The sequence below is a fragment of the Strix uralensis genome, unplaced genomic scaffold, assembly GCF_047716275.1.
Source record: "Strix uralensis isolate ZFMK-TIS-50842 unplaced genomic scaffold, bStrUra1 scaffold_309, whole genome shotgun sequence".
In the NCBI taxonomy this organism is placed as follows: domain Eukaryota; kingdom Metazoa; phylum Chordata; class Aves; order Strigiformes; family Strigidae; genus Strix; species Strix uralensis.
In genome coordinates this window covers 66,492-90,391 of record NW_027436903.1, presented here as the reverse complement: position 1 = coordinate 90,391, position 23,900 = coordinate 66,492, and the positions used below count along the sequence as shown (strand labels likewise).

At 60.1% G+C, this 23,900-nt stretch overlaps 3 protein-coding genes across 3 annotated transcripts; all 3 read right to left on the bottom strand.

The window, feature by feature from the left end:
• Window positions 1–975: 975 nt before the first annotated feature.
• Window positions 976–6,602, bottom strand: LOC141938799 (trypsin-like). Its single transcript, XM_074857802.1, is given in 6 exon segments — window positions 976–1,227; window positions 1,229–1,304; window positions 1,863–1,896; window positions 2,994–3,254; window positions 4,650–4,696; window positions 6,538–6,602. Coding segments are annotated over 6 exon segments (735 nt in total).
• Window positions 6,603–7,295: 693 nt separating this feature from the next.
• Window positions 7,296–12,059, bottom strand: LOC141938798 (trypsin-like). Its single transcript, XM_074857801.1, has 5 exons — window positions 11,999–12,059; window positions 11,235–11,388; window positions 9,184–9,449; window positions 8,668–8,804; window positions 7,296–7,448 (listed from the first exon to the last, which is right to left on the bottom strand). Exons 1-5 carry the CDS (start codon window positions 12,057–12,059, stop codon window positions 7,296–7,298), a joined length of 771 nt encoding a protein of 256 aa, XP_074713902.1.
• A 2,804-nt stretch (window positions 12,060–14,863) lies between these two features.
• Window positions 14,864–22,012, bottom strand: LOC141938797 (kallikrein-14-like). Its single transcript, XM_074857800.1, has 6 exons — window positions 21,862–22,012; window positions 21,738–21,788; window positions 21,084–21,225; window positions 19,210–19,463; window positions 16,765–16,901; window positions 14,864–15,019 (listed from the first exon to the last, which is right to left on the bottom strand). The coding sequence occupies exons 1-6, from the start codon at window positions 22,010–22,012 to the stop codon at window positions 14,864–14,866; spliced, it is 891 nt and encodes a 296-aa protein (XP_074713901.1).
• Window positions 22,013–23,900: the final 1,888 nt, after the last annotated feature.

Here is a 23,900-nt window from a genome sequence, read left to right as displayed (position 1 = left end):
CTATGCCTTTACTACGGGTTTACTATGCCTTTACTGTGGGTTTACTACGACTTTACTACGGGTTTACTACGGGTTTAGTATGATTTTCCCCATAGGTTTACAGAATTTTCCTCTGGTTTAGTCCAGGTCTCTTCTGGGTTTACTACGGGTTTGCTACGACTTTACTACGTGTTTGCTACGACTTTACTACGGCTTTACTACGGGTTTACTACGGGTTTAGTATGATTTTCCCCATAGGTTTACAGAATTTTCCTCTGGTTTAGTCCAGCTCTCTTCTGGGTTTGCTACGGGTTTGCTACGGGTTTACTATGGGTTTACTACGGGTTTGCTACGACTTTACTACGGGTTTACTACGGGTTTACTACGGCTTTACTACAGGTTTACTACGGGTTTAGTATGATTTTCCCCATAGGTTTACAGAATTTTCCTCTGGTTTAGTCCAGCTCTCTTCTGGCTTTGCTACGGCTTTGCTACGGCTTTGCTACGGCTTTACTACGGCTTTACTACGGGTTTACTACGGGTTTACTACGGGTTTACTACGGGTTTAGTATGATTTTCCCCATAGGTTTACAGAATTTTCCTCTGGTTTAGTCCAGGTCTCTTCTGGGTTTACTACGGGTTTGCTACGACTTTACTACGTGTTTGCTACGACTTTACTACGGCTTTACTACGGGTTTACTACGGGTTTAGTATGATTTTCCCCATAGGTTTACAGAATTTTCCTCTGGTTTAGTCCAGGTCTCTTCTGGGTTTACTACGGGCTTGCTACGACTTTACTACGGGTTTGCTACGACTTTACTACGGGTTTACTACGAGTTTGCTACGACTTTACTACGAGTTTACTATGGGTTTACCACGGGTTTAGTATGATTTTCCCCATAGGTTTACGGAATTTTCCTCTGGTTAGTCCAGCTCCCTTCTGGGTTTACTACGCCTTTACTACGGGTTTGCTACGCCTTTACTACGGGTCTCCTCTCAGTTTCCCGCGGGCTTAGGGCGGCTCGCCGCCGTTCCTCGCCCCGTGGGCGGGGGGGTGCTCTCACCTTGGGGGGTGGTGACGGTGCCCCAGCCCGAGAGGAGGCAGGTGGTGCCGGCGGGGGCGCAGGCGCGGGGCAGGGGGAGGGGCCGCACGGCGCGGCCCAGGGCCACCGGCCGGTCGAGTTTGAGCAGCAGGAGGTCGTTGTCCAGGGTGGTGGGGTCGAAGCCGGGGTGGGGGATGGCCCGGACCACCCCGCCGGTCCTGCTCCGTCCCCTCCACCTGGTTCAGGTCGTTCTCGCCCAGGCGCAGGCGCAGGCCTCTGCGGTCCCCGGGGGGAGAAGTGGGAGATGGGGGGTGTGGGGACATTAGGGGACAGGGGGACACACGGGGACATGGGGGGACACGGAGAGGTGGGAGATGGGACGTGGGTGTGGGGACATGGGATGTGGGGGGACACGTGGGGGGACATGGGGGGATGTGGGGACGGGGAGAGGTAGATGGGAAGGGGGTGAGGGGATGTTGGGGGACATGGGGGGGGCAGATGGGACACGAGGGGACATGGGGACATGGGGAGAGGTGGGACATGGGGACATGGGGGGGGACATGGGGACATTGGGGACATGGGGGGGACAGGTGGGACACGAGGGGACACGGGGACACGGGGAGAGGTGGGAGATGGAGACATGGGGGGGGACATGGGGACATTGGGGACATGGCGGGGGGACAGGTGGGACACGAGGGGACACGGGGAGAGGTGGGAGATGGGAGGGGGGGTGAGGGGATGTTGGGGGACATGGGGGGGGCAGATGGGACACGAGGGGACATGGGGACATGGGGAGAGGTGGGACATGGGGACATGGGGGGGGGGACATGGGGACATTGGGGACATGGCGGGGGGGGACAGGTGGGACACGAGGGGACACGGGGAGAGGTGGGAGATGGGGGGTGTGGGGACATTGGGGGACAGGGGGGACACACGGGGACATGGGGGGACACGGAGAGGTGGGAGATGGGACGTGGGTGTGGGGACATGGGGACATTGGGGACATGGGCGGGGGGACAGGTGGGACACGAGGGGACACGGGGACACGGGGAGAGGTGGGAGATGGAGACATGGGGGGGGACATTGGGGACATGGGGGGGGACAGGTGGGACACGGGGACATGGGGACGGATATGGAAGGGGGTGGGGACAAGGGGGGGGGTCAGGTGGCACGTGGGGACAGTCACAGCTCCACACCCCACTGATGTCCCCATGTCCCCGTGCCCCACCCAGGCTGTGGTGTCCCACGTCCTCGTTCCCCCCCAATGTCCCCATGTCCCACCTCTCCCTCTGTCCCCCCCCCCATCCCCCTGTGTGTCCCCCCCTGTCCATGTCCCACCATGTCCCTGTCCCTGGGGGGTGTCCCTGTCCCCAGGGGCTGTCCCTGTCCCCAGGGTGGGGTGTCCCCGAGGGCTGTCCCCATCCCCAGGGGCTGTCCCTGTCCCCGTGGGGTGTCCCCAAGGGGTGTCACCCTACCCAGGGGCTGTCCCTGTCCCCGGGGGACTGTCCCTGAGGGGTGTCCCTGTCCCCATGAGGTGTCCCCAGGCGCTGTCCCTGTGCGGGAGGGGGGGGTCCCCGAGGGGTGTCCCCATCCCCAGGGGCTGTCACTGTCCCCGAGGGGTATCCCCGAGGGGTGTCCCCATCCCCAAGGGGTGTCTCTGTCCCCATAGGGTGTCCTTGGTGTGGGTGTCCCTGTCCCCAGGAGGTGTCCCCATCCCAGGGGCTGTCCCTCTCCCCATAGGGTGTCCCTGGGGGGGGTGTCCCTCGGGGGTACCCCTGTCCCCAAGGGGTGTCCCCAGGGGCCGTCCCTGTCCCCATCAGGTGTCCCCGAGGGGTGTCCCCATACCTAGGGGGTGTCCCTCTCCCCAACGGCTGTCCCTGGGGGGGTGTCCCCATCCCCAGGGGGGTGTCTGGGTGGGTGTCCCCAGGGGGGTGGGGGTGTCCCCAAGGGGGTGGGGGTGTCCCCACCTGCTGTTGCAGTGGGCGGCCGAGAGCACCCAGTTGTCCCGCAGCAGGATCCCGCCGCAGCGCACGGGGCTGTAGATATAAACCTGCCAGGGCTGCGAGGCGGGGATACAGGGGTACCCCCCGATGATCCTGTCCTCGTCCTTCGTCCCCTGCCTGCCCGGGGGGGACACGGGGACACAAAACCGCTCCGGGCCTTCCCTCACCTCCTGCTGCCCCGCGGGACACGGGCCACCGCTGGCCGTGGGCTGCTGGCCACAGGCTCCTCCTGGGAGAAGGGATGGGGGGGGTCAGCGCTGAGCAGGGGGGGGGTCTTGGCCCCCCACGGGTGCTGCTGTGGGGGGACACGGGGGACATGGGGGGACACAGAGGGGACACGGGGTGATATGAGGGACATGGGATATTTGGGGACATTTGGGACGTTGGGGGACATCGGGAGGTTGGGGGGACATGGCAGGACGTGTGAAGACTTGGGGGGGACATGGGGGGACATGGAGGGACGGGGAACATTGGGGACATGGGGGACATCGGGGGGACACTGGGGGCACATGGCAGGACGTGAAGACTTGGGGGGACATGGACATGGGGGACACAGGACATGGGGGGACACGGGATATTGGGGTGCACAGGGGACATGGGGACACATGGGGACATCGGGAGGACGTGGGACACGGGGGACTTGGGACATTTGGGACATTGGAGGAACATGGGGGACATTGGGGGGACATGGCAGGACACGTGAAGACTTGGGGGGACACGGGGACATGGGATACTGGGGGACATGGGGACACTTAGGGGACATCGGGTGGACATGGGGGACACGTGGGACATGGGATATTGGGGTACACGGGACACAGGGGACATGGGGACATCGGGAGGACGTGGGACACGGGGGACTTGGGACATTTGGGACATTGGAGGAACATGGGGGACATTGGGGGGACATCGGGGGGGACATGTCAGGACATGAAGACTTGGGGGGACATGGGACATGGGGACACTTGGACATCGGGTGGACATGGGGGGACACGTGGGACATCGGGGGGACATGGCGGGACACGTGAAGACTTGGGAATGGACAAGGGGGACACGGGACGGGGGACACAGAGGGGCACGTGGGGACATGGGGGGGTGTGGAGGGGACATGGGGGACACGTGGGACATGGGGATGGGGGACATGGGATGTGACGTGGGCTATGGGGGGACACAGGACGTGGGGGACATGTGGGGACACGGAGGGGACACACGAGGACATGAGGGGACACGGGGACGTGGGAACACGGGGGGGACACACGGGGACACCGGGGAGGACACGTGGGGACATGGGGGGGACACGGAGGGGACATGGGGTGACACGGGGGGGACATGGGGGGACACAGAGGGGACACGGGGTGACATGTGGGGACATGGGGGGACACGGGGGGGACACGGGGTGACACGGAGGGGACATGGGGTGACATGGGGGGGACATGGGGGGACACGGAGGGGACACGGGGTGACACGGAGGGGACACGGGGGGACATGGGGGGACACGGGGGGGACACGGGGTGACACGGGGTGACACGTGGGGACATGGGGGGACACAGAGGGGACACGGGGTGACACGGAGGGGACACGGGGTGACACGTGGGGACATGGGGGGACACGGGGGGGTCCCACCTACCCGCCAGCAGCAGGAGCAGCCACGCGCCGGGCAGCAGCTCCATGGGCCTGAGGGGACAGGGGGGAGGGTCGGGGGGGGGGGGACACACGGGCGTGGCCGGCCCCTCCCTCCCCCCCGTCCCCTCCCCCCACCTCTGCCCCACCCCCCCATCCCTCCTGTCTCGTCCCTTCGTCCTCCTGCGTCTCTCCTCCCATCCCCCCTCCCGTCCCTCCTTTCTGCCGCCATCTCCCTCCTCTCCCCTCCGGCCTCCTTCCCTCCCCCTTTCCAGCTCTCCCCTTCCTCCCCTCCCTCCTCTCCCTCTCTCCTTCCTCTTTCCATCCTCCCATCTCTCCTTCCATTCTTCTTCCCTCCCTCTTCCCTCTTCCCTCCCTCCTTCCTTCCCCCTTCCATCCTCCCTCCCTCCCTCCCTCCTCCCTCCCTTTTCCCTTCCTCCCTCATTTTTCCTCCCTCCCTCTCTCCTTCCTCCTCCCTCCCTCCCTCCCTCTCTCCCTCCTCACCTCTTCCTCAATTTTTCCTCCTTCCCTCTCCCCTCCCTCCCTCCAATTTTTCCTCCTTCCCTCTTCCTTCCCTTTTCCCTCCCTCCCTTTCTCCTTCCTCCCTCATTTTTTCCTCCTTCCCTCCCTCCTTCTTTCCTCCTTCCATCCCTCCTCCCCTCTTCCTTCCCTCAGAACTTCCTTACCTCTTCCCTCCCTCCTTCCATCCTCTTTCCCTCCCTCCCTCCTTCCTCACTTCTTCCTCCTTCCCTCTCTCCTTCCTCCTTCCCTCTGTCTCCCTCCCTCCCTCCAATTTTTCCTCCTTCCTTCCATCCTTCCCTCTCTCCTTCCTCCTTCCCTCCCTCTTTCCATCCTTCCTTCCATCTCTCCTCCCTCCCTCCCTCCTCCCCTCTTCTTTCCCTCCAAACTTCCTTCCCTCTCCCTCCCTCCCTCCTTCCTCACTTCTTCCTCCCTCAATTTTTCCTCCTTCCCTCTCTCCCCCCTCCCTCCCTCCTTCCCTCATTTTCCCCCCTTCCCTCTCCCTTCCCTCCCTTCCATCTCTCCCCCCCCTCCCACCCCACGTCCCCCCGTGTCACCTGCTCTCCCACCGCGTGTCACCGCGTGTCACCGTGTGTCGTCGCCGGCCTCTGGGTGCCCACGGCTGCGGGTGGGGGCGGGTTTTTGTCACCTCTTGGGAGGGGCCGGGTCACCCTGACCCCGCCCCTGGGGACACCCTGAGGGGGGAGGGAGGGGCCAGGGGGAGGAGGAGCCTAACAGGGGTGACGATGCTCCCAGGGGACCCAGTCGCCTGCCTGCGCCCCCAGTTGCTCCCAGTACACCCCATTTAAGAGCTTCTCCCCAGTTAGGCTGGATGGGGAGGGTGGGGGAGGGGGAGTCCCGCCCTCCTGGGTGCCCTGCCAGCTCCCGGGGGAGACGCGGAGCGTTTGTGGGTGCCACGACGCCGGGGTTCCCTCCCACTGCGGTTTGACCCCGGGCCCGGCACGTTGCCGCTTCGGCCTCCCTTTCCCCCGGCCTCAGTTTCCCTCCGGCCTCGTTATCTGCCCTAATTAGCCCAGAACGCGGCCGGGGCGGGGTGGGGTGATGGTTCACCCCGTGATTCACCGCCCTCCCCCCCCCCCCCCTCCCCCCTCCCCAACCGCTGACTCAACGGCTTTGGCGGCCCCGTGACATTTCGGGGTGCTCCGCTCCCGCCGTGACTACGGTGTTGGGGGGCGAGGATGCCCCCGCTCCCCCACTTTGACCCAATTTTTCACTTGCTTTTACCCATTTCTGACCAATTTGGCCCAGTTTTGTCCCCTTTGGCCCAATTCTGCCTGATTTTGCCCACTTCTGCCTGTTTTGGGCTCAATTCTGCCTGATTTTATCCGCTTTTACCTGATTTTGCCCACTTTTACCTGATTTTGCCCAGTCCTGCTCGATTTGACCCCCTTAGACCCAATATCCCCCACTTTTGCCCCATTTTGCCTCACTTCTGCCCAATTTTGACTCAATCCTGCCCACTTTTGCCATTTTTTGACCCGCTTTTGCCCACTTCCACCTGATTTTGCCTGCTTTTGCCCTCTTTTACCCAATTCTGCTCCATTTACCCCACATTCCCCCCCCCCCCCGGTGCCCCCCAAGAGGTCAGAGATGCCCTGGAGATGCAGGGGGGGGGTGTTTATTGGGGGGGGGAAGGTGGGTCTGGGGGAGGCTGATGGGTCCCATCATGGGATTGGTGGGTCCATGGTGGGGTTGGTGGGTCCCATCATGGGGTTGGTGGGTCCATGGTGGGGTTGGTGGGTCCCATCATGGGGTTGGTGGGTCCATGGTGGGGTTGGTGGGTCCCATCATGGGGTTGGTGGGTCCATGGTGGGGTTGGTGGGTCCCATCATGGGGTTGGTGGGTCCATGGTGGGGTTGGTGGGTCCCATCATGGGATTGGTGGGTCCCATCGTGGGGTTGGTGGGTCCATGGTGGGGTTGGTGGGTCCCATCATGGGGTTGGTGGGTCCATGGTGGGGTTGGTGGGTCCCATCATGGGGTTGGTGGGTCCATGGTGGGGTTGGTGGGTCCCATCGTGGGGTTGATGGGTCCCATCATGGGACTGGTGGGTCCCATCATGGGGTTGGTGGGTCCGTGGTGGGGTTGGTGGGTCCGTGGTGGGACAAGGAGGTCTCAGACCTCCCCGATGGTCTCCTGGATCCATGGGAGGTAGTTGTAGACCCGGCTGTAGACCCCGGGTTTCCCCGGCTGCCCACAGGGGTGGTCACCCCACGAGACGATGCCCTGCAGGACCCCCTTGCAGATGAGGGGACCCCCCGAGTCACCCTGGAGACAAAAGGGACCATGACAGGACCACGGTCACCATCCCCGGCCAAGGAGGACACCGCGGGGTGGGGGGGGAGGTGGCCAGGGAGGGGGAACACGTGGCCACCTTGGGGTGGCTGCTCTTGGGAGATGCGGGGCGCAGCGAGGTGGCCAGGGAAGGGGGGGTGGTGGCCATGGGGCATGAGGGTGTGGCCGTGGGATGTGGGCGTGTCTTGAAGGCCAGGGGATGAGGGGAGCAAAGGTGGTGGGACACGGGGACAAGGTGGGACATGGGGACAAGGTGGTGGGACACAGCGATGAGGTGGTGGGACACGGGGACAAGGTGGGACACGGGGACAAGGTGGGACACAGGGACGAGGTGGTGGGACACAGGGATGAGGTGGTGTGACACGGGGACAAGGTGGGACACAGGGACAAGGTGGTGGGACACAGGGATGAAGTGGTGGGACACGGGGACAAGGTGGGACACGGGGACAAGGTGAGACACGGGGATGAGGTGATGGGACACAGGGAGAAGGTGGGACGCGGGGACAAGGTGGGACACGGGGACAAGGTGGGACACAGGGACGAGGTGGTGGGACACAGGGATGAAGTGGTGGGACACAGGGATGAGGTGGTGGGACACAGGGACAAGGTGGGACACGGGGAAAAGGTGGGACACAGGGACGAGGTGGTGGGACACAGGGATGAAGTGGTGGGACACGGGGACAAGGTGGGACGTGGGGACAAGGTGAGACATGGGGACAAAGTGATGGGACATGGGGACGAGGTGGGATACGGGGACAAGGTGGTGGGACACAGGGACAGGTAGGACGTGGGGACAATGTGATGGGACACAGGGATGAGGTGGTGGGACACGGGGACAAGATGATGGGACCCAGGAAGAAGGTGATGGGACATGGGGACAAGGTGGGACGTGGGGACAAGGTGATGGGATGTGGAATGAGGTGGTGGGGGACAGGGACATGGTGGGACACAGGGATGAGGTGGTGGGACACAGGGACAAGGTGGGACGTGGGGACAAGGTGGGACACAGGGACAAGGTGGGACACGGGGACAAGGTGGGACGTGGGGACAAGGTGGTGGGACACAAGGACACGGCCACATCCCAAAGCCAATGGGCCAAGGGGTGACCAAAGGGCCGTGGGGAGGGGCCATGGGGCTGTGGGGACATGGGGACACGGGGACATGGGGAGGGGACACGGGGAGCTGGCGGTACCTGGCAGGAGTCCTTGCCCCCCGCCGCCGCGCCGGCGCACAACATGTCCTGGGTGACCTTGGTGCCGTAGACGCGCCGGCACTCGGCGTCACCCACCGCCGTGACGTTGACGCACTGGGGGGTGTCGGGGAGGGACTCTGGGGGTGGGGGGGAGGGGACACACGTGGCCAACCCGGGCCAGGACACAGAGTCCCGGCCACTGGATGCCACCACCCAACCCAACGGGTGTTGAGGTGACCGTCCCGTGGTCACCCAGGTCCCTTCTCCATGGAGATGCCACCACCCAACCCAACACCATTGAGGTGACCATCCTGTGGTCACCTGGGTCCCTTCTCCATGGAGATGCCACCACCCAACCCAACACCATTGAGTGACCATCCCATGGTCACCCGGGTCCCTTCTCCATGGAGATGCCACCACCCAACCCAACACCATTGAGTGACCATCCCATGGTCAGTTGGGTCCTTTCTCCATGGAGAGGCCACCACCCCACCCTCCCGTGTCCCCCCCTGGTACCTTGGGGGCTGGTGGTGGTGCCCCACCCCATGACGGTGCAGTTGGTGCCAGTGGCCAGGGGGCTTCTGGGTAAGGCCACGGGACGGACGAAGGGGGTGATGGTGAAGGGGGGCTCCACCCGCAGCAGCATCAGGTCATGGGCGTAGGAGGTGGCCCCATCCACGCTTTCGTAGTCCGGGTGGACCACGGTGGCCACGGCTGTGGCGAATTGCTCCTCCCCCGTCAGCCCGGCCAGGCTGTGCTCCCCCGCCCGCACCTGGATGTGGCTGGGGGACACGGGAGGGGCGTGGCACTGGGGGGGGGGGGCATGGTATTGGGTGGGGGATGTGGGCGTGGTGGGCGTGGCCATGGTGGGACACGGTCATGGTGGGTGTGGTCATGGTGGGACATGGTCATGGTGGGTGTGGCCATGGTGGGTGTGGCCATGGAAAGACACGGTCATGGTGGCCATGGCCATGGTGGGACACGGTCATGTGGGACACGGTCATGGTGGGCGTGGCCATGGTGGGACACGGTCATGTGGGACACGGTCATGGTGGGCGTGGCCGTGGTGGTGGGACATGGTCATGGTGGGTGTGGCCATGGTGGGACACAAATCATGGTGGGCGTGGCCATGGAAGGACATGGGGGACGTGGTCTTGGTGGGCGTGGCCATGGTTGACATGGCCATGGTGGCCACGGTCATGGTGGGCGTGGCCATGGAAGGACATGGGGGACGTGGTCATGGTGGGCGTGGCCATGGTGGGATGGGGTCCAGGTCATGATGACCCAGTTCTTCCCAGTTCTTCCCAGTTCCCCTCCCAGTCTTCCCAGTTGCCCTCCCAGTTCCTCCCAGTGCTTCCTGGAAGCTCTCCCAGTGCCCCCCAGAAACACCCACCAGTGGGTGGCCGTGAGCACCCGCTGGGCGCTGACCAGGGCTCCCAGTGCTCCCAGTTCACACCCAAGAGCCCCAGTGCCCCTCCCAGAGTCTCCCAGTGCCTCTCCCAGTGCTCCCAGTCCCATTCCCAGCACCTCCAATTCACCTCCCAGTGCCTCAGTCCCCCTCCCAGTGCCCCCAGTTCCCCTCCCCGTGCTTCCCAGTGCCCTCAATCCCATTCCCAACACCCACAATTCCCCTCCCAGTGCCCCCAGTCCCCCTCCCAGTGCCTCCCAGTGCCTCACTTCCCCTCCCATGCCCTCAGTCTCCTCCCAGTGTTCCCAGTCCCCCTCCCAGTGCCTCCCAGTACTCCCAGTCCCCTTCCCAGTGCCCCCAGTTCCCCTCCCAGTGCCCCCAATCCCATTCCTAGTGCCCCCAATTCCCCTACCAGTGCCCCCAGTCCTCCTCCCAGTGTCTCCCAGTGCCCCCAGTCCACTTCCCAGTGACCCCAGTTCCCCTCCCAGTGCCTCCCAGTACTCCCAGTCCCCTTCCCAGTGCCCCCAGTTCCCCTCCCAGTGTCCCCAGTCTGCCTCCCAGTACTCCCAGTCCCCTTCCCAGTGCCCCCAGTTCCCCTCCCAGTGTTACCAGTCCCCCCCCAGTGCCTCCCAGTACTCCCAGTCCCCTTTCCAGTGCCCCCAGTTCCCCTCCCAGTGTCCCCAGTCCCCCTCCCAGTACTCCCAGTCCCCTTTCCAGTGCCCCCAGTTCCCCTCCCAGTGTCCCCAGTCCCCCTCCCAGTGCCTCGCAGTACTCCCAGTCCCCTTCCCAGTGCCCCCAGTTCCCCTCCCAGTGTCCCCAGTCCCCCTCCCAGTACTCCCAGTCCCCTTTCCAGTGCCCCCAGTTCCCCTCCCAGTGTCCCCAGTCCCCCTCCCAGTGCCTCCCAGTACTCCCAGTCCCCTTCCCAGTGCCCCCAGTTCCCCTCCCAGTGTCCCCAGTCTGCCTCCCAGTACTCCCAGTCCCCTTCCCAGTGCCCCCAGTTCCCCTCCCAGTGTTACCAGTCCCCCCCCAGTGCCTCCCAGTACTCCCAGTCCCCTTCCCAGTGCCCCCAGTTCCCCTCCCAGTGTCCCCAGTCCCCCTCCCAGTACTCCCAGTCCCCTTCCCAGTGCCCCCAGTTCCCCTCCCAGTGCCCCCCCCCGACCTGGTCTGGCAGTGGGCGGCCGTGAGCACCCACTGGGTGCTGAGCAGGGCCCCCCCGCACTGGGGCTGGTCGAAGTAGAAGAGGAGGACGAGGCCGGGGTGGGCCCATGTGGGGCACTCGCTGCCCCCCAAGATCCGCTCGCCCCATGGCCAGCCTGGGGGGGGCGAGGGGGGGGCGAGGGGGGGGATGTTGGGGGCTACTGGGAAACCCCCCCCCCAGCTCCTCCCCTCCCAGCAGCACCCACAGGGGCCCCCCTGCACCCCCCCCCCCCACCTTGGGGGACACCCCCGCCCCTGCACACCCCAGAGCCCCCCCCCCGCACCTTCACCCCCACCTTGGGGACCCCCCCGCACCCCCATCCCCACCCTTGGCTCCCCAGGGCCCCCCCCTGCACCCTCACCCCCACCCTGGGGACCCCCCCAGACCCCCTTGTGTCCCCCCTGGACACCCAGGGACCACCCCTGCACCCCTACCCCCACCCTGGGGACACCCCCCGACACCCTTGACGCCCCCAGGCCCCCCCCGGATCCCCCCCCCCCCCACCTTGGGAACCCTCCTGGGCCCCCCAGGGCCCCCCCTGCACCCTCACCCCCACCCTGGTGACCCCCCAGACCCCCTTTTTTCCCCCCTGGACACCTCAGGGACCCCCCCCCATGGACCTCCCCCTCACCCCCCCACCTTGGGAACCCCCCAGACCCCCTTGTCCCCCCTCTGGACACCCCCGGGACCCCCCCGACACCCCCCCCACCCCCCCCACCCCTCACCGGGGGTCACCAGCGCCGGGAGGAGGAAGAGGAGGAGGAGGAGGCCGCAGGGGGCCGCCATGACGGGGGAGGGGGGCCCGGGGGGGGGGCGGGTGCACTGTAGGGGGGGGGGGTTGGGTGTCCCCCATTATCAAAGCTCCGTGTTAATTATTAACGAGGCCTCGTTAGACGCCCCCCTCCCCCTCCCCCCCCTGCCGTGTTTGCTCGTGGCAGGTGCCACGTTCACACCCCACCCCCCGCCCCACGGCGAGGGGGGGGCTGGGGGGCAGAGAAAGGGGGGCCCCTACAGAATCTATGGGGTGAAGGGGGTCCCCTACGGTATCTATGGGTCACAGTGGGTCCCCTACGGTATCTATGGGGTGAAGCAGGGCCCTATGGTATCTGTGGGGCACAGTGGGTCCCCTACGGTATCTATGGGGTGAAGGGGGTCCCCTATGGTATCTGTGGGGCACAGTGGGTCCCCTACGGTATCTATGGGGTGAAGGGGATCCCCTATGGTATCTGTGGGGCACAGTGGGTCCCCTACGGTATCTATGGGGTGACGTGGGGCAGCCTGGATGTCTGGGTCCCCTACAGCATCTATGGGGTGAAATGGGTCCCTATGGGTCAAATTGGGTCCCCTACAGAGTCTATGGGGTCATGTGGGTCCCTACAGTACCTATGGGGTGACGTGGGTCCCCTACGGTATCTATGGGGTGACGTGGGTCCCCTACGGTACCTATGGGGTGATGCGGGTCCCCTACAGTATCTATGGGGTGATGTGGGTCCCCTATGGTACCTATGGGGTGACGTGGGTCCCTATAGTATCTATGGGGTGATGTGGGTCCCCTACAGCATCTATGGGGTGGAATGGGTCCCTATGGGTCAAATTGGGTCCCCTACAGCGTCTCTGGGGTGACGTGGGGCGGGGTGTCCCCCTGCCCCCCCCGCCCGCCTCCTGGCGGATTAACGCGGGATTAAGGAAGCCCCGCCCCCCGACGCGGCGGGACAACAACCGCGCCCTGGGCGTGGCGGGGGCGCGGAGGTCACGTGACGGGCCGGGCCTCGGCTCGTTAACGCTAATTACAGGCTTAACGATTTTAGGGCCATAATCAAAGGAACAAAACAGCCTCGTTGCCCGGATCGGGCCCCGCCACTGGTGATTGGCTGGTGCTGGTGGCAGCCACGCCCCACGGGGGGGGGAGGTGACACGCCCTCAGGCAGGATGCCCAACCAATGGCGTGGCTCCCGTTTGGGGGGGCGGGGCTTGGGAAGAGCCCAACCAATCGTGTGGCCTCAAGTCGTGGTGGGTGGGACTTGGGAAGAGCCCAACCAATGGTGTTTCCTCTACCTGAGGTGGGTGGGGCTTGGGAAGAGCCCAACCAATCGTGTGGCCCCAATTCGGGGTGGGTGGGACTTGGGAAGAGCCCAGCCAATGGTGTTTCCTCTACCTGAGGTGGGTGGGGCTTGGGAAGTGCTCAACCAATCGTGTTGGGTGACCCTCATTAGCATGATCAGCTCCCTTGGGTTGGCCAACCATCATTGGTTGGGTATCCTCATTGGGTTGACCAGTTGGCCAACCATCACCAGCTTGGCTGACTCCTGGTGGGTTGGCCAACCATCATTGGTTGGCTGACCCTCATTGACATGACCAACTCCCTTGAGTTGGCCAAGCATCATTGATTGGGTGACCCTCATTGGGTTGACCAACCATCATTGGTTGGCTGACCCTCATGGACACGACCAACTCCCTTGAGTTGGCCAACCATCGTGGATTGGGTGACCCTCATTGGGTTGACCAACTCCCTTGGGTTTGTCAACCATCATTGGTTGGGTATCCTCATTGGGTTGACCAGTTGGCCAACCATCACCAGCTTGGCTGACTCCTGGTGGGTTGGCCAACCATCATTGGTTGGCTGACCCTCATTGACATGACCAACTCCCTTGAGTTGGCCAACCATCATTGGTTGGCTGATCCTCATTGACATGACCAAGACTTTTGGTTTGACCAACCATCATTGGTTGGGTGACTCTCATTGGGTTGACCAACCCCTTGGGTTACCCAACCATCGCCAGCTTGACCAACCCTTGTTGGCTTGACCAACAATCATTGGTTGGCTGACCCTCAGGGACATGACAAACTCCCTTGAGTTGACCAACCATCATTGGTTGGCTGATCCTCATTGACATGACCAAGTCTTTTGGCTTGGCCAACCATCATTGATTGGGTGACCCTCATCGATTGGGTGACCCTTGTCACATTGGTTGAAGCTCGTTGGCTTCTTCACTCCCATTGGGCATCTCCTGGTGGCTCAGCCATTGTTGGCCACCAGCGATGGAGTTGGGCAACCGGCTTTGGTGGGTTACCCTGGTTGAGTTGACCAACTCCAGTTGGGTTGGAGGACTCATCCACCAGCGTCCCGCGTCCTCGGCGCCACCGCAACCACGTGACTTGGTCCTTGCGAGACGACAGGCGGGAAAACGCCGTTTCTCTTCCAATCAAACCAACTTCTCGGGGAAAGCCCCAAATGTGGGGCATGGTGGGAAGGATGTGACCTCAAAACGAAGCCCCGTGGCCAGGAGTGGCCACGGGGCTTGTGGATGACCCTGGAGGAGAGGAGATGTCTGGGCTTGACCTTGAAATCGAATTTTTTGGCAGGAGGGAGCTTGAAAGGACCAAATTTCCCACCAAACATCACAACGTTTTAATTACTCGTGTCATCCCACCCACCCTCTCACCAGCTTCACCCGGTGACCTTGGCCACCACCTCGCCGCAGCCTCCGTTGGGCCAGTGGTAGCCCAGCCGTGGGCCTCCAACCTTCCTTCCCCTCACCCTCCCCCCCCCCCCGTCCCATCTCTCTGGACGTTTGGAGGTTGCCGGTGTGTCACTGGTTGTCCTCCATGGTCTTCTGGATCCACTGGGCGTATCTACAGACCTTGGTGTAGACCCCGGGTCTCTTGGGTTGGCCACACTTCTCCATGCCCCACGACACGATGCCTTGGAGGGTCCTGTTGCAAACCAAAGGGCCTCCAGAGTCGCCCTACGGAAAGACGGAGGGGGTCAACCTCTTGGGTTGGGCAACTCTTTGTGGCTTGAGGCACTGTTGTTAGGTCTCGTTGGGTTGGGTGACATCTTTGGGTTGGCCAAGCCTTATTGGGTTGAAGAAGGAGATCTTTCAACCCAACAAGGGTTATTCAACTCCTCTTGGGTTGGCCGGATGTTCCTGAGTTGGCCAACCCTTGATGGATTGAAGAACCAACATCAAGTTCTTCAACTCCTCTTGGATTGACCAGCTCTTCTTGAGTTGGCCAACTATGAATGAGTTGGTCAGTCCTGTTGGGTTGAAGAACATCCTTGAGTTGGCCAACCCTTGCTGGGTTGAAGAGGGAAATTCTTCAACCCAACAAGTGTTATTCAACTCCTCTTAGGTTGACCGGCTCTTCCTGAGTTGGCCAACTATGAATGGGTTGGCCAAATCTTGTTGGGTTGAAAATCATCCATGGGTTGTCCAACCCTTGCTGGGTTGAAGAGGGAGATTCTTCAACCCAACAAGTGTTATTCAACTCCTCTTGGGTTGGCTGGATGTTCTTGAGTTGGCCAACAGTGAATGAGTTGGCCAACCCTTGATGGGTTGACGAATCAACACTGGGTTACTCAACTATTCTTGGGTTGGCCAACTATAAATGATTTGACCAACCCCTGTTGGGTTGAAGAACCAACATGAGGTTCTTCAACTCTTGGGTTGACTGGCTCTTCTTGAGTTGGCCAACTATGAATGAGTTGGCCAACCCTTGTTGGGCCAAAGAAGTAACATTGGGTTACCCCCTGCTCTTGAGTTGGCCGACACTTCTTGAGTTGGCCAACTATGAATGAGTTGGCCAACACTTGTTGGGTTGAAGAACCAGCACCAAGTTATTCAACTCCTCTTGGATTGGCCAGGTGTTCTTGAATTGGCCAATTCTACTTGCATTGGCCAACCCTTGTTGGGTTGAAGAACCAACACTGGGTTACTCAACTCCTCTCAGGTTGACCAACTCTTCTTGAGTTGGCCAACTATGAATGAATTGGCCAACCCTTGATGGACCAAAGAACCAACACCAAGTTATTCAACTCCTCTTGGGATGGCTGACTCTTCTTCAGTTGGCCAACTATGAATGAGTTGGCCAACCCTTGTTGGGTTGAAGAACCAACACTGGGTTACTCAACTCCTCTCAGGTTGACCAACTCTTCTTGAGTTGGCCAACTATGAATGAATTGGCCAACCCTTGATGGACCAAAGAACCAACACCAAGTTATTCAACTCCTCTTGGGATGGCTGACTCTTCTTCAGTTGGCCAACTATGAATGAGTTGGCCAACCCTTGTTGGGTTGAAGAACCAACACTGGGTTACTCAACTCCTCTCAGGTTGACCAACTCTTCTTGAGTTGGCCAACTATGAATGAGTTGGCCAACCCCTGATGGACCAAAGAACCAACACCAAGTTATTCAACTCCTCTTGGGATGGCTGACTCTTCTTCAGTTGGCCAACTATGAATGAGTTGGCCAACCCTTGTTGGGTTGAAGAACCAACACTGGGTTACCCAACTCCTCTTGAGTTGACCAACTGCGAATGAGTCACCCAACCTTTACTTGAAGACCATCCTTGCGTTGGCCACCCCTCATTGGCTTCATAATGAGGTTGGCCAAGAGTGGAAGACCCCGTTTTGTTGCCAAAAGGACACCCAAGGCCCCCCCCCCCCCTTGGCGAAGAGGCGGCCATGGCCGAGAGGGATGTTTTGCCGTACCTGGCAGGAGTCCCTACCGCCTTGGAGGCTCCCGGCGCACAACATGTTGTCGGTGATGGAACCGGGGTACAACCGGTGACACTCGGCCGACGAGAAGATGGTGACGTTGACGCACTGCAAGACGTCCGGGTAAGTGACTGAGCCGGGACACGGAGAGGGGTGGGGGGGGGAAGAAAGAAACCAGAGCGATCGACCCGGCAACCGGCAGAAATTCACACCCCCCCCCCCAAAAAACCCATCAACTCCACCCGCTCCGCCCCGCAGAAGTGTCTCCAGTTGGGTTTTGGGGTGAAAAATGAGCGATTTGGGGCGTTTTCAATGAGAAAGTCACCAGTGGAGACACAGCCTATTGGGGGGGGGGGAAATGTCCTCCCCGGGGGATTTCTGGGGCGGAATAAGGAAACTCTGGAAATTGGGTCTTTTTTTGGGGTGTCTTCTCCTAAATTCTGTCTTATTTCCCTTTCGTACATTTTTTCTTTCATTTCCTCGAATTTAATTTTAGGATATTGCTGGTTTATCCCATTTTAACCACTTTTTGTCTTCTGGGGGTTTTAAAATTTTAATTTTATCCTCTGTGTTCTTTCACTTAAATTTTAATTTTAATTGTATTGAACAACTTTTAATTTTAATTTTATCCTCCGCACTATTTCACTTTTTAAATTTTAATTTTATTCAACAATTTTTAATTTTATCCTCCGTATTATTTCACTTTTTAAAGTTTAATTTTATTCAACATTTTTAAATTTTAATTTTATCCTCTGTACTCTTTCACTTTTTAAATTTTAATTGTATTCAACAATTTTTAATTTTAATTTTATCCTCCGTACTCTTTCACTTTTTAAATTTTAATTGTATTCAACAATTTTTAATTTTAATTTTATCCTCCGTACTCTTTCACTTTTTAAATTTTAATTTTATTCAACAGTTTTAATTTTATCCTCCGCACTATTTCACTTTTAAAAATTTTAATTGTATTCAAAAATTTTTAATTTTAATTTTATCCTCTGTATTCTTTCACTTAAGTTTTAATTTTAATTTTATTCAACATTTTTTATTTTTAATTTTATCCTCCGCACTATTTCACTTTTTAAATTTTAATTTTATTCAACAATCTTTAATTTTATCCTCCGTATTATTTCACTTTTTAAATTTTAATTGTATTCAACAATTTTTAATTTTAATTTTATCCTCCGTACTCTTTCACTTTTTAAATTTTAATTTTATTCAACAATTTTTAATTTTAAATCTTCTATTTCACTCAAGTTTTAATTTTAATTTCACTCTCTGTAATACTTAAGGTTTAATTTAATTTTATCCTCCGTACTATTTCACTTCATTTATTCTCATTTCTTCCTGCTCCCTCCTGTTCTACTTAACGAATTTTCTTTCACTTAATTTATCTGTTTTTCACCAGCTTTATCTTATCCCCCCCTCCCTTTCCCTTGTTTCCTTTCTGTTATCAAACCCCGTCCTGTTAATTTCTCATTTCATCCAACATTCGATTTCTAGGATTTTATGTGATTTTTAGGGTATTCCTGCTTGTTTCTTTTCATCATATTTGGTATGAATTAACCTAATTTCATGTTATTTCCTTCCCTTCCCTCCTCTGCTGCCCCTTTTTGTTCCCATTTCTTAGGAGAGGACCCAGGTCTCCAGGAGGGACCCAGGTGTCCAGGAGAGGACGTAGGAGGGGACTTGGGTGCTCAGGAGAAGACTCAGGCCTCTGGGACGGGACCCAGGTGTTGAGGAGAAGACCCAGGCCCTCATGAGAGGACCGAGGTGCCAAGGAGATCACCCAGATGTCCGGGGGGAAAACCCAGCCCTCCAGGAGAAGACCCAGACCTCCAGGAGATGACCCAGACCTCCAGGAGAAGACCCAGACCTCCAGGAGATGACCCAGACCTTCATGAGAAGACCCAAACCTCCAGGAGGAGTCTCAGACCTTCAGGAGAGGACCCAGATCTCCAGGAGATGACCCAGAGCTCCAGGAGGGGATCCAGACCTCCAGGAGGAGGCTCAGATCTCCAGAAGGGGACCCAGACCTCCAGGAGAAGACCCAGACCTCCAGGAGATGACCCAAACCATTGGGAGAAGACCCAAACCTCCAAGAGGAGTCTCAGACCTTCAGGAGAGGATCCAGATCTCCAGGAGATGACCCAGAGCTCCAGGAGGGGACCCAGAGCTCCAGGAGGAGACTCAGACTTCCAGAAGGGGACCCAGACCTCCAGGACAGGACCCAGACCTTCAGGAGAAGGCTCAGACCTGGAGGTCCAGACCTCCAGGAGATGACCCAGACCTCCAGGAGGAGGCTCAGACCTCCAGAAGGGGACTCAGACCTCCAGGAGAAGACCCAGACCTCCAGGAGGAGTCTTAGACCTCCAGAAGGGGACCCAGACCTTCAAGAGATGACCCAGACCTCCAAAAGAGGCCACGGGTACTGGGTACCTTCTGGGGAGGTGGTGGCCCCCCATCCCGAGGTGACGCAGGTGGTGCCGGGCTCTGGGAGGCAGGAGGCCACGGGGATGGGCTGGATCCTGTTGTTGAGGGTGACGGGCGTCAGGAGCTTCATCAACATGATGTCGTTGTCCTTGGTGGTGGGGTTGTAGTTGGGGTGGGGCACGAACTTCTGCACCATCTTCTGCACCTCGCCCCACTCGCGGGTGTAGAGGTTGTGCTTGCCCAGGTGGGTGCTGGTGATCCTACGACACGCAGGGACATGTGGAGGGGTGGCTATGGCCACAAGACTGTGGCCCATGGGTGGGGCTTGGAGGCCACGGTGTGGCCACTGGACTTGTGGGGCACGGTGGGGCTGGGACGTGTAGGGCACCAACAGTCTGGCCCATGTATGGGATGTGGGGATGTGGCCATGGGTCCTACGGGACGTGGCATGGCCGGGACACACGTGGGATGTGGCCAGGACACGGGTGGGACATGGCCCAGCCCGTGAATGGGATGTGGAGACCAGGGCGCAGCCGTGGCATGTGGTGGGACACCATGGCCAGGACACGGGTGGGACATGGCGTGGGCCACACATGGGACATGGAGTCTGCGGCGTGGCCAGGACATGTGTGGGACATGTCATGGCCCATGTGTGGCACACTGAGTCCACAGCATGGCCAGGACACGTGTAGGACACGTCATGGCCCCCATTGGGACTGTGGACACGCATGACACGTGGAGACCCCCACAGCCGTGACACGTGTAGACCACAGGTCATGGCCATGACCTCCATGTGACCATGAGAAGACACGTGTGGGACACATCACTGCCCACATGTGGCACATGGGGTCTACAACATGTCCAGGACACGTGTGGGACACGTCACGGTCCCCGTGTGGGACCATGGACATGCATGGCACATGTGAAGCCCCCCATAGCCATGACACGTGTAGACCACAGAGACCACAGCATGATCATGACCTCCATGTGACCATGAGAGGACACATGTGGGACACATCATGGCCCACGTGTGGCACATGGGGTCCACACCATACCCAGAACATGTGTGGGACATGTCACAGTCCCCATGTGGCACCGTGGCCACACGTGACACACATGGAGCCCCCCATAGCCATGACACATGTAGACCACAGGTCATGGCCATGACCTCCATGCAACCACATGAGGACACGTGTGGACACTTCACAGCCCACGTGTGGCACATGGGGTCTACAGCATGTCCAGGACATGTGTGGGACATGTCACAGTCCCTGTGTGGGGCCGTGGACATGCGTGACATACATGGAGCCCCCCATGGCCATGACACGTGTAGACCACAGGTCATGGCCATGACCTCCATGTGACCACAAGAGGACACATATGGGACATGTCATGACCCACGTGTGGCACATGGAGTCTACAACATGTCCAGGACACATGTGGGACATGTCACAGCCCACGTGTGACACCGTGGACATGCGTGACACACATGGAGCCCCCGTAGCCATGACACGTGTAGACCACAGAGACCACAGCATGGTCATGACCTCCGTGTGACCACGAGAGGATACATGTGGGACATGTCACAGCCCACGTGACCGGTCAAGGTGTCTACAGCATATCCAGGACACGTGTGGGACACGTCATGGTCCCCTGTGTGGGTCCGCGGACACGCGTGACACACATGGAGCCCCCCCCCAGCATGACACATGTAGACCACAGGTCGTGTCCATGCCCTCCATGCGACCACAAGAGGACACGTGTGGCCCACAGAGGCCATGACAGGCCACGGCAAGCTGGGGGGGAGGTTGGGTCGCCCACCCGCGGTGGGTCACGAGGGCCCCGTCGAGCCCACGCCCCGCGCGCTGTCGCCCCCTTACCCCGGCGTGGTGCAGTGGGCCGCCGTCACCACCCACTGCCTGGCCACCAGGACGCCGCCGCAGTAGAGCTTGTACATGTCCAGGATGGCCACTTGCCACGGCTGCGAGTGGGGCTGGCAGTCCATGCCCCCCACCACGCGGTTTTCACCGGCCACCGAGGACGCTGCGAGGGAGGAGGGACGTGGCGGAGGGGACACACGCACACGTCACACACGTGTTAGCGCCACCACGCGCGTGGCCGCGCGCCCCCTCCACCCCTCCACTCACCCGTGGATGCCACCAGGACCAGCGTTCCCAGCAGCTTCACGGTGCCCCAGAGCCTGGGGGCCACCGTGGCTCGTAACTCCATCGCCGTGGCCGCTGTGGGGCAGAGGCGTTAGTGCCACACTGGGGGTTTGGCCCTTCAGGGCTTCACCTGCACCCTCTGCCCCACACCCCGGGGAGAAGCTGAGATGGTTCTTGGGGGGCGTCGTGGCACCTCCATGTAGTTTTTTTCCTTTTTTTTGGGGGGGTGTGGGGGGGGTTGCGGTAACTCTACACCATTTTGGGGTCCACGCGGGTGTGGCGGGGGCCCCTCCTCTGTCCCCTCCGCCCAGCTGCTGCCCGATTCGCCCCGTCATCGTGCTTTTGCAACGGTGACGTCATCACCCCCCCCCCCCTCCGGTGCCACGGCGGCAATCAACAGAGTCATCGTTAATGAGGCTCCTAATTACGGGCTCCACCAACTCCTCCGCCTCCCCCTCCTTGGCTTGAGGCGATTGACCTCCCAGCACCTCACGCTGCCCTCGGATGCCTCCCCCGGGCCAGGGCTGTGGGTCGCGGCCCCCGGAGCTGTGGGTCGCGGTTGCCCCATGGCTGGGGGTTATGGTTCTTCGAGGCTGTGGGTGGGAGGCGCCCGTGGCTGTGGGTCGTGGTTCCCCATGGGTCATGGTCCTTCATGGTTCCCTGCGGGTCATGGTCCCCCATGGCTGGGGGTCATGGTTCCCTGTGGGTCAGGGGTCCCCATGGGTCATGGTCCTTCATGGTTCCCTGTGGGTCATGGTCCCCCATGGCTGGGGGTCATGGTTCCCTGTGGGTCAGGGGTCCCCATGGGTCATGGTCCTTCATGGTTCCCTGTGGGTCATGGTCCCCCATGGCTGGGGGTCATGGTTCCCTGTGGGTCAGGGGTCCCCATGGGTCATGGTCCTTCATGGTTCCCTGTGGGTCATGGTCCCCCATGGCTGGGGGTCATGGTTCCCTGTGGGTCAGGGGTCCCCATGGGTCATGGTCCCCAATGGCCGTGGGTCACAGTTCCCTGTGGGTCATGGCTCCCCATGGCTATGGGTCATGGTTCCCCATGGGTCATGGTCCACCACGGCCATGGGTCATGGTTTCCTGTGGGTCACGGTTCTCTGTGGGTCATGGTCCTTCATGGTTCCCTGTGGGTCATGGTCCCCCATGGCTGTGGGTCATGGTTCCCTGTGGGTCACAATTCCCCATGGCCGTGGGTCATGGCTCCCCATGGGTCATGGTCCCCCACGGCCATGGGTCACAGCTCCCTGTGGGTCACAGTTCCCTGTGGCTGTGGGTCACGGTTCCCTGTAGGTCACGGTTCCCCATGGGTCATGGCTCCTCATGGCTGTGGGTCACAGTTCCCCATGGGTCACAGGTCTCCATGGCCATGGTTCATGGTTCCCTGTGGGTCACATTTCCCCATGGCCATGGGTCATGGCTCCCCGTGGGTCACAGTTCCCTGTGGGTCACAGTTCCCCATGGCTGTGGGTCATGGTTTCCTGTGGGTCAGAGTTCCCCGTGGGTCACAATTCCCCATGGCCATGGTTCATGGTTTCCTGTGGGTCATGGCTCCCCGTGGGTCACAGTTCCCCATGGCCATGGGTCACTGTTCCCCGTGGGTCATGGTCCCCTACAGCCGTGGGTCAGGTCTCCCCATGAGTCACAGTTCCCTGTGGGTCACAGTTCCCCACAGCCATGGGTCAGGGCTCCCCACGGAGGAGGTTTGTGGGCCCCATGGAAGTGGGTCAAGGCTCCACGTGACTGTGGGTCACAGTTCCCATGGCCATGGGTCAGAGCCACCCATGGGTGTGGGTCACCACTCCCTGTGGGCCCCACGGATAAAGGAAATGGGGCCCATGGGCGCGGGTCACTGCTCCCCACAGACATGGGAGGGGGGCCCCATGGATATGGGGTGTGGGACCCATGGATATGGGGGGTGATACCCACAGATATGGGGGGTGGGACCTGTGGATATGAGGGGTAAGACCCACAGATATGGGGGGTGATACCCACAGATATGGGGGGTGGGACCTACCGATATGGGGGTGAGACCCACAAATATGGGGGGTGGGACCCACAGATATGGGGGGTGGGACCTGTGGATATGGGAGGTGGGACCCACAGATATAGGGGTGGGACCCACAAATATGGGGGGTGGGACCTACAGATATGGGGAGCGGGACCTAAATGTATACGGGGAGGGACCCACGGATATAGGGGGTGAGACCCACAGATATGGGGGGTGGTACCCACAAATGGAGGGGGTGGGACCCACAGATATGGGGGGTGGGACCCACGGATATGGGGGGTAGGACCCTGTGGGGAGACCGGATGAGGATGGGGGGCTGGGGAAGGGGGGCTGAGGAGGGAGGGAGGGGTGTGGGGTGGGGGCAATGGGGCCAGCACAGAGGAGAAGGAGGAGGAGGAGGGAGACCCGAGATGGAGTAAACCTGGAGAAGAGGAATGAGTAGAGCCCAGGGATGGAGCAAACCAGGAGGAGGGAAGGATGGGGCCCAAGGGTGGTGTAAACCTGGAGGAGGGGGA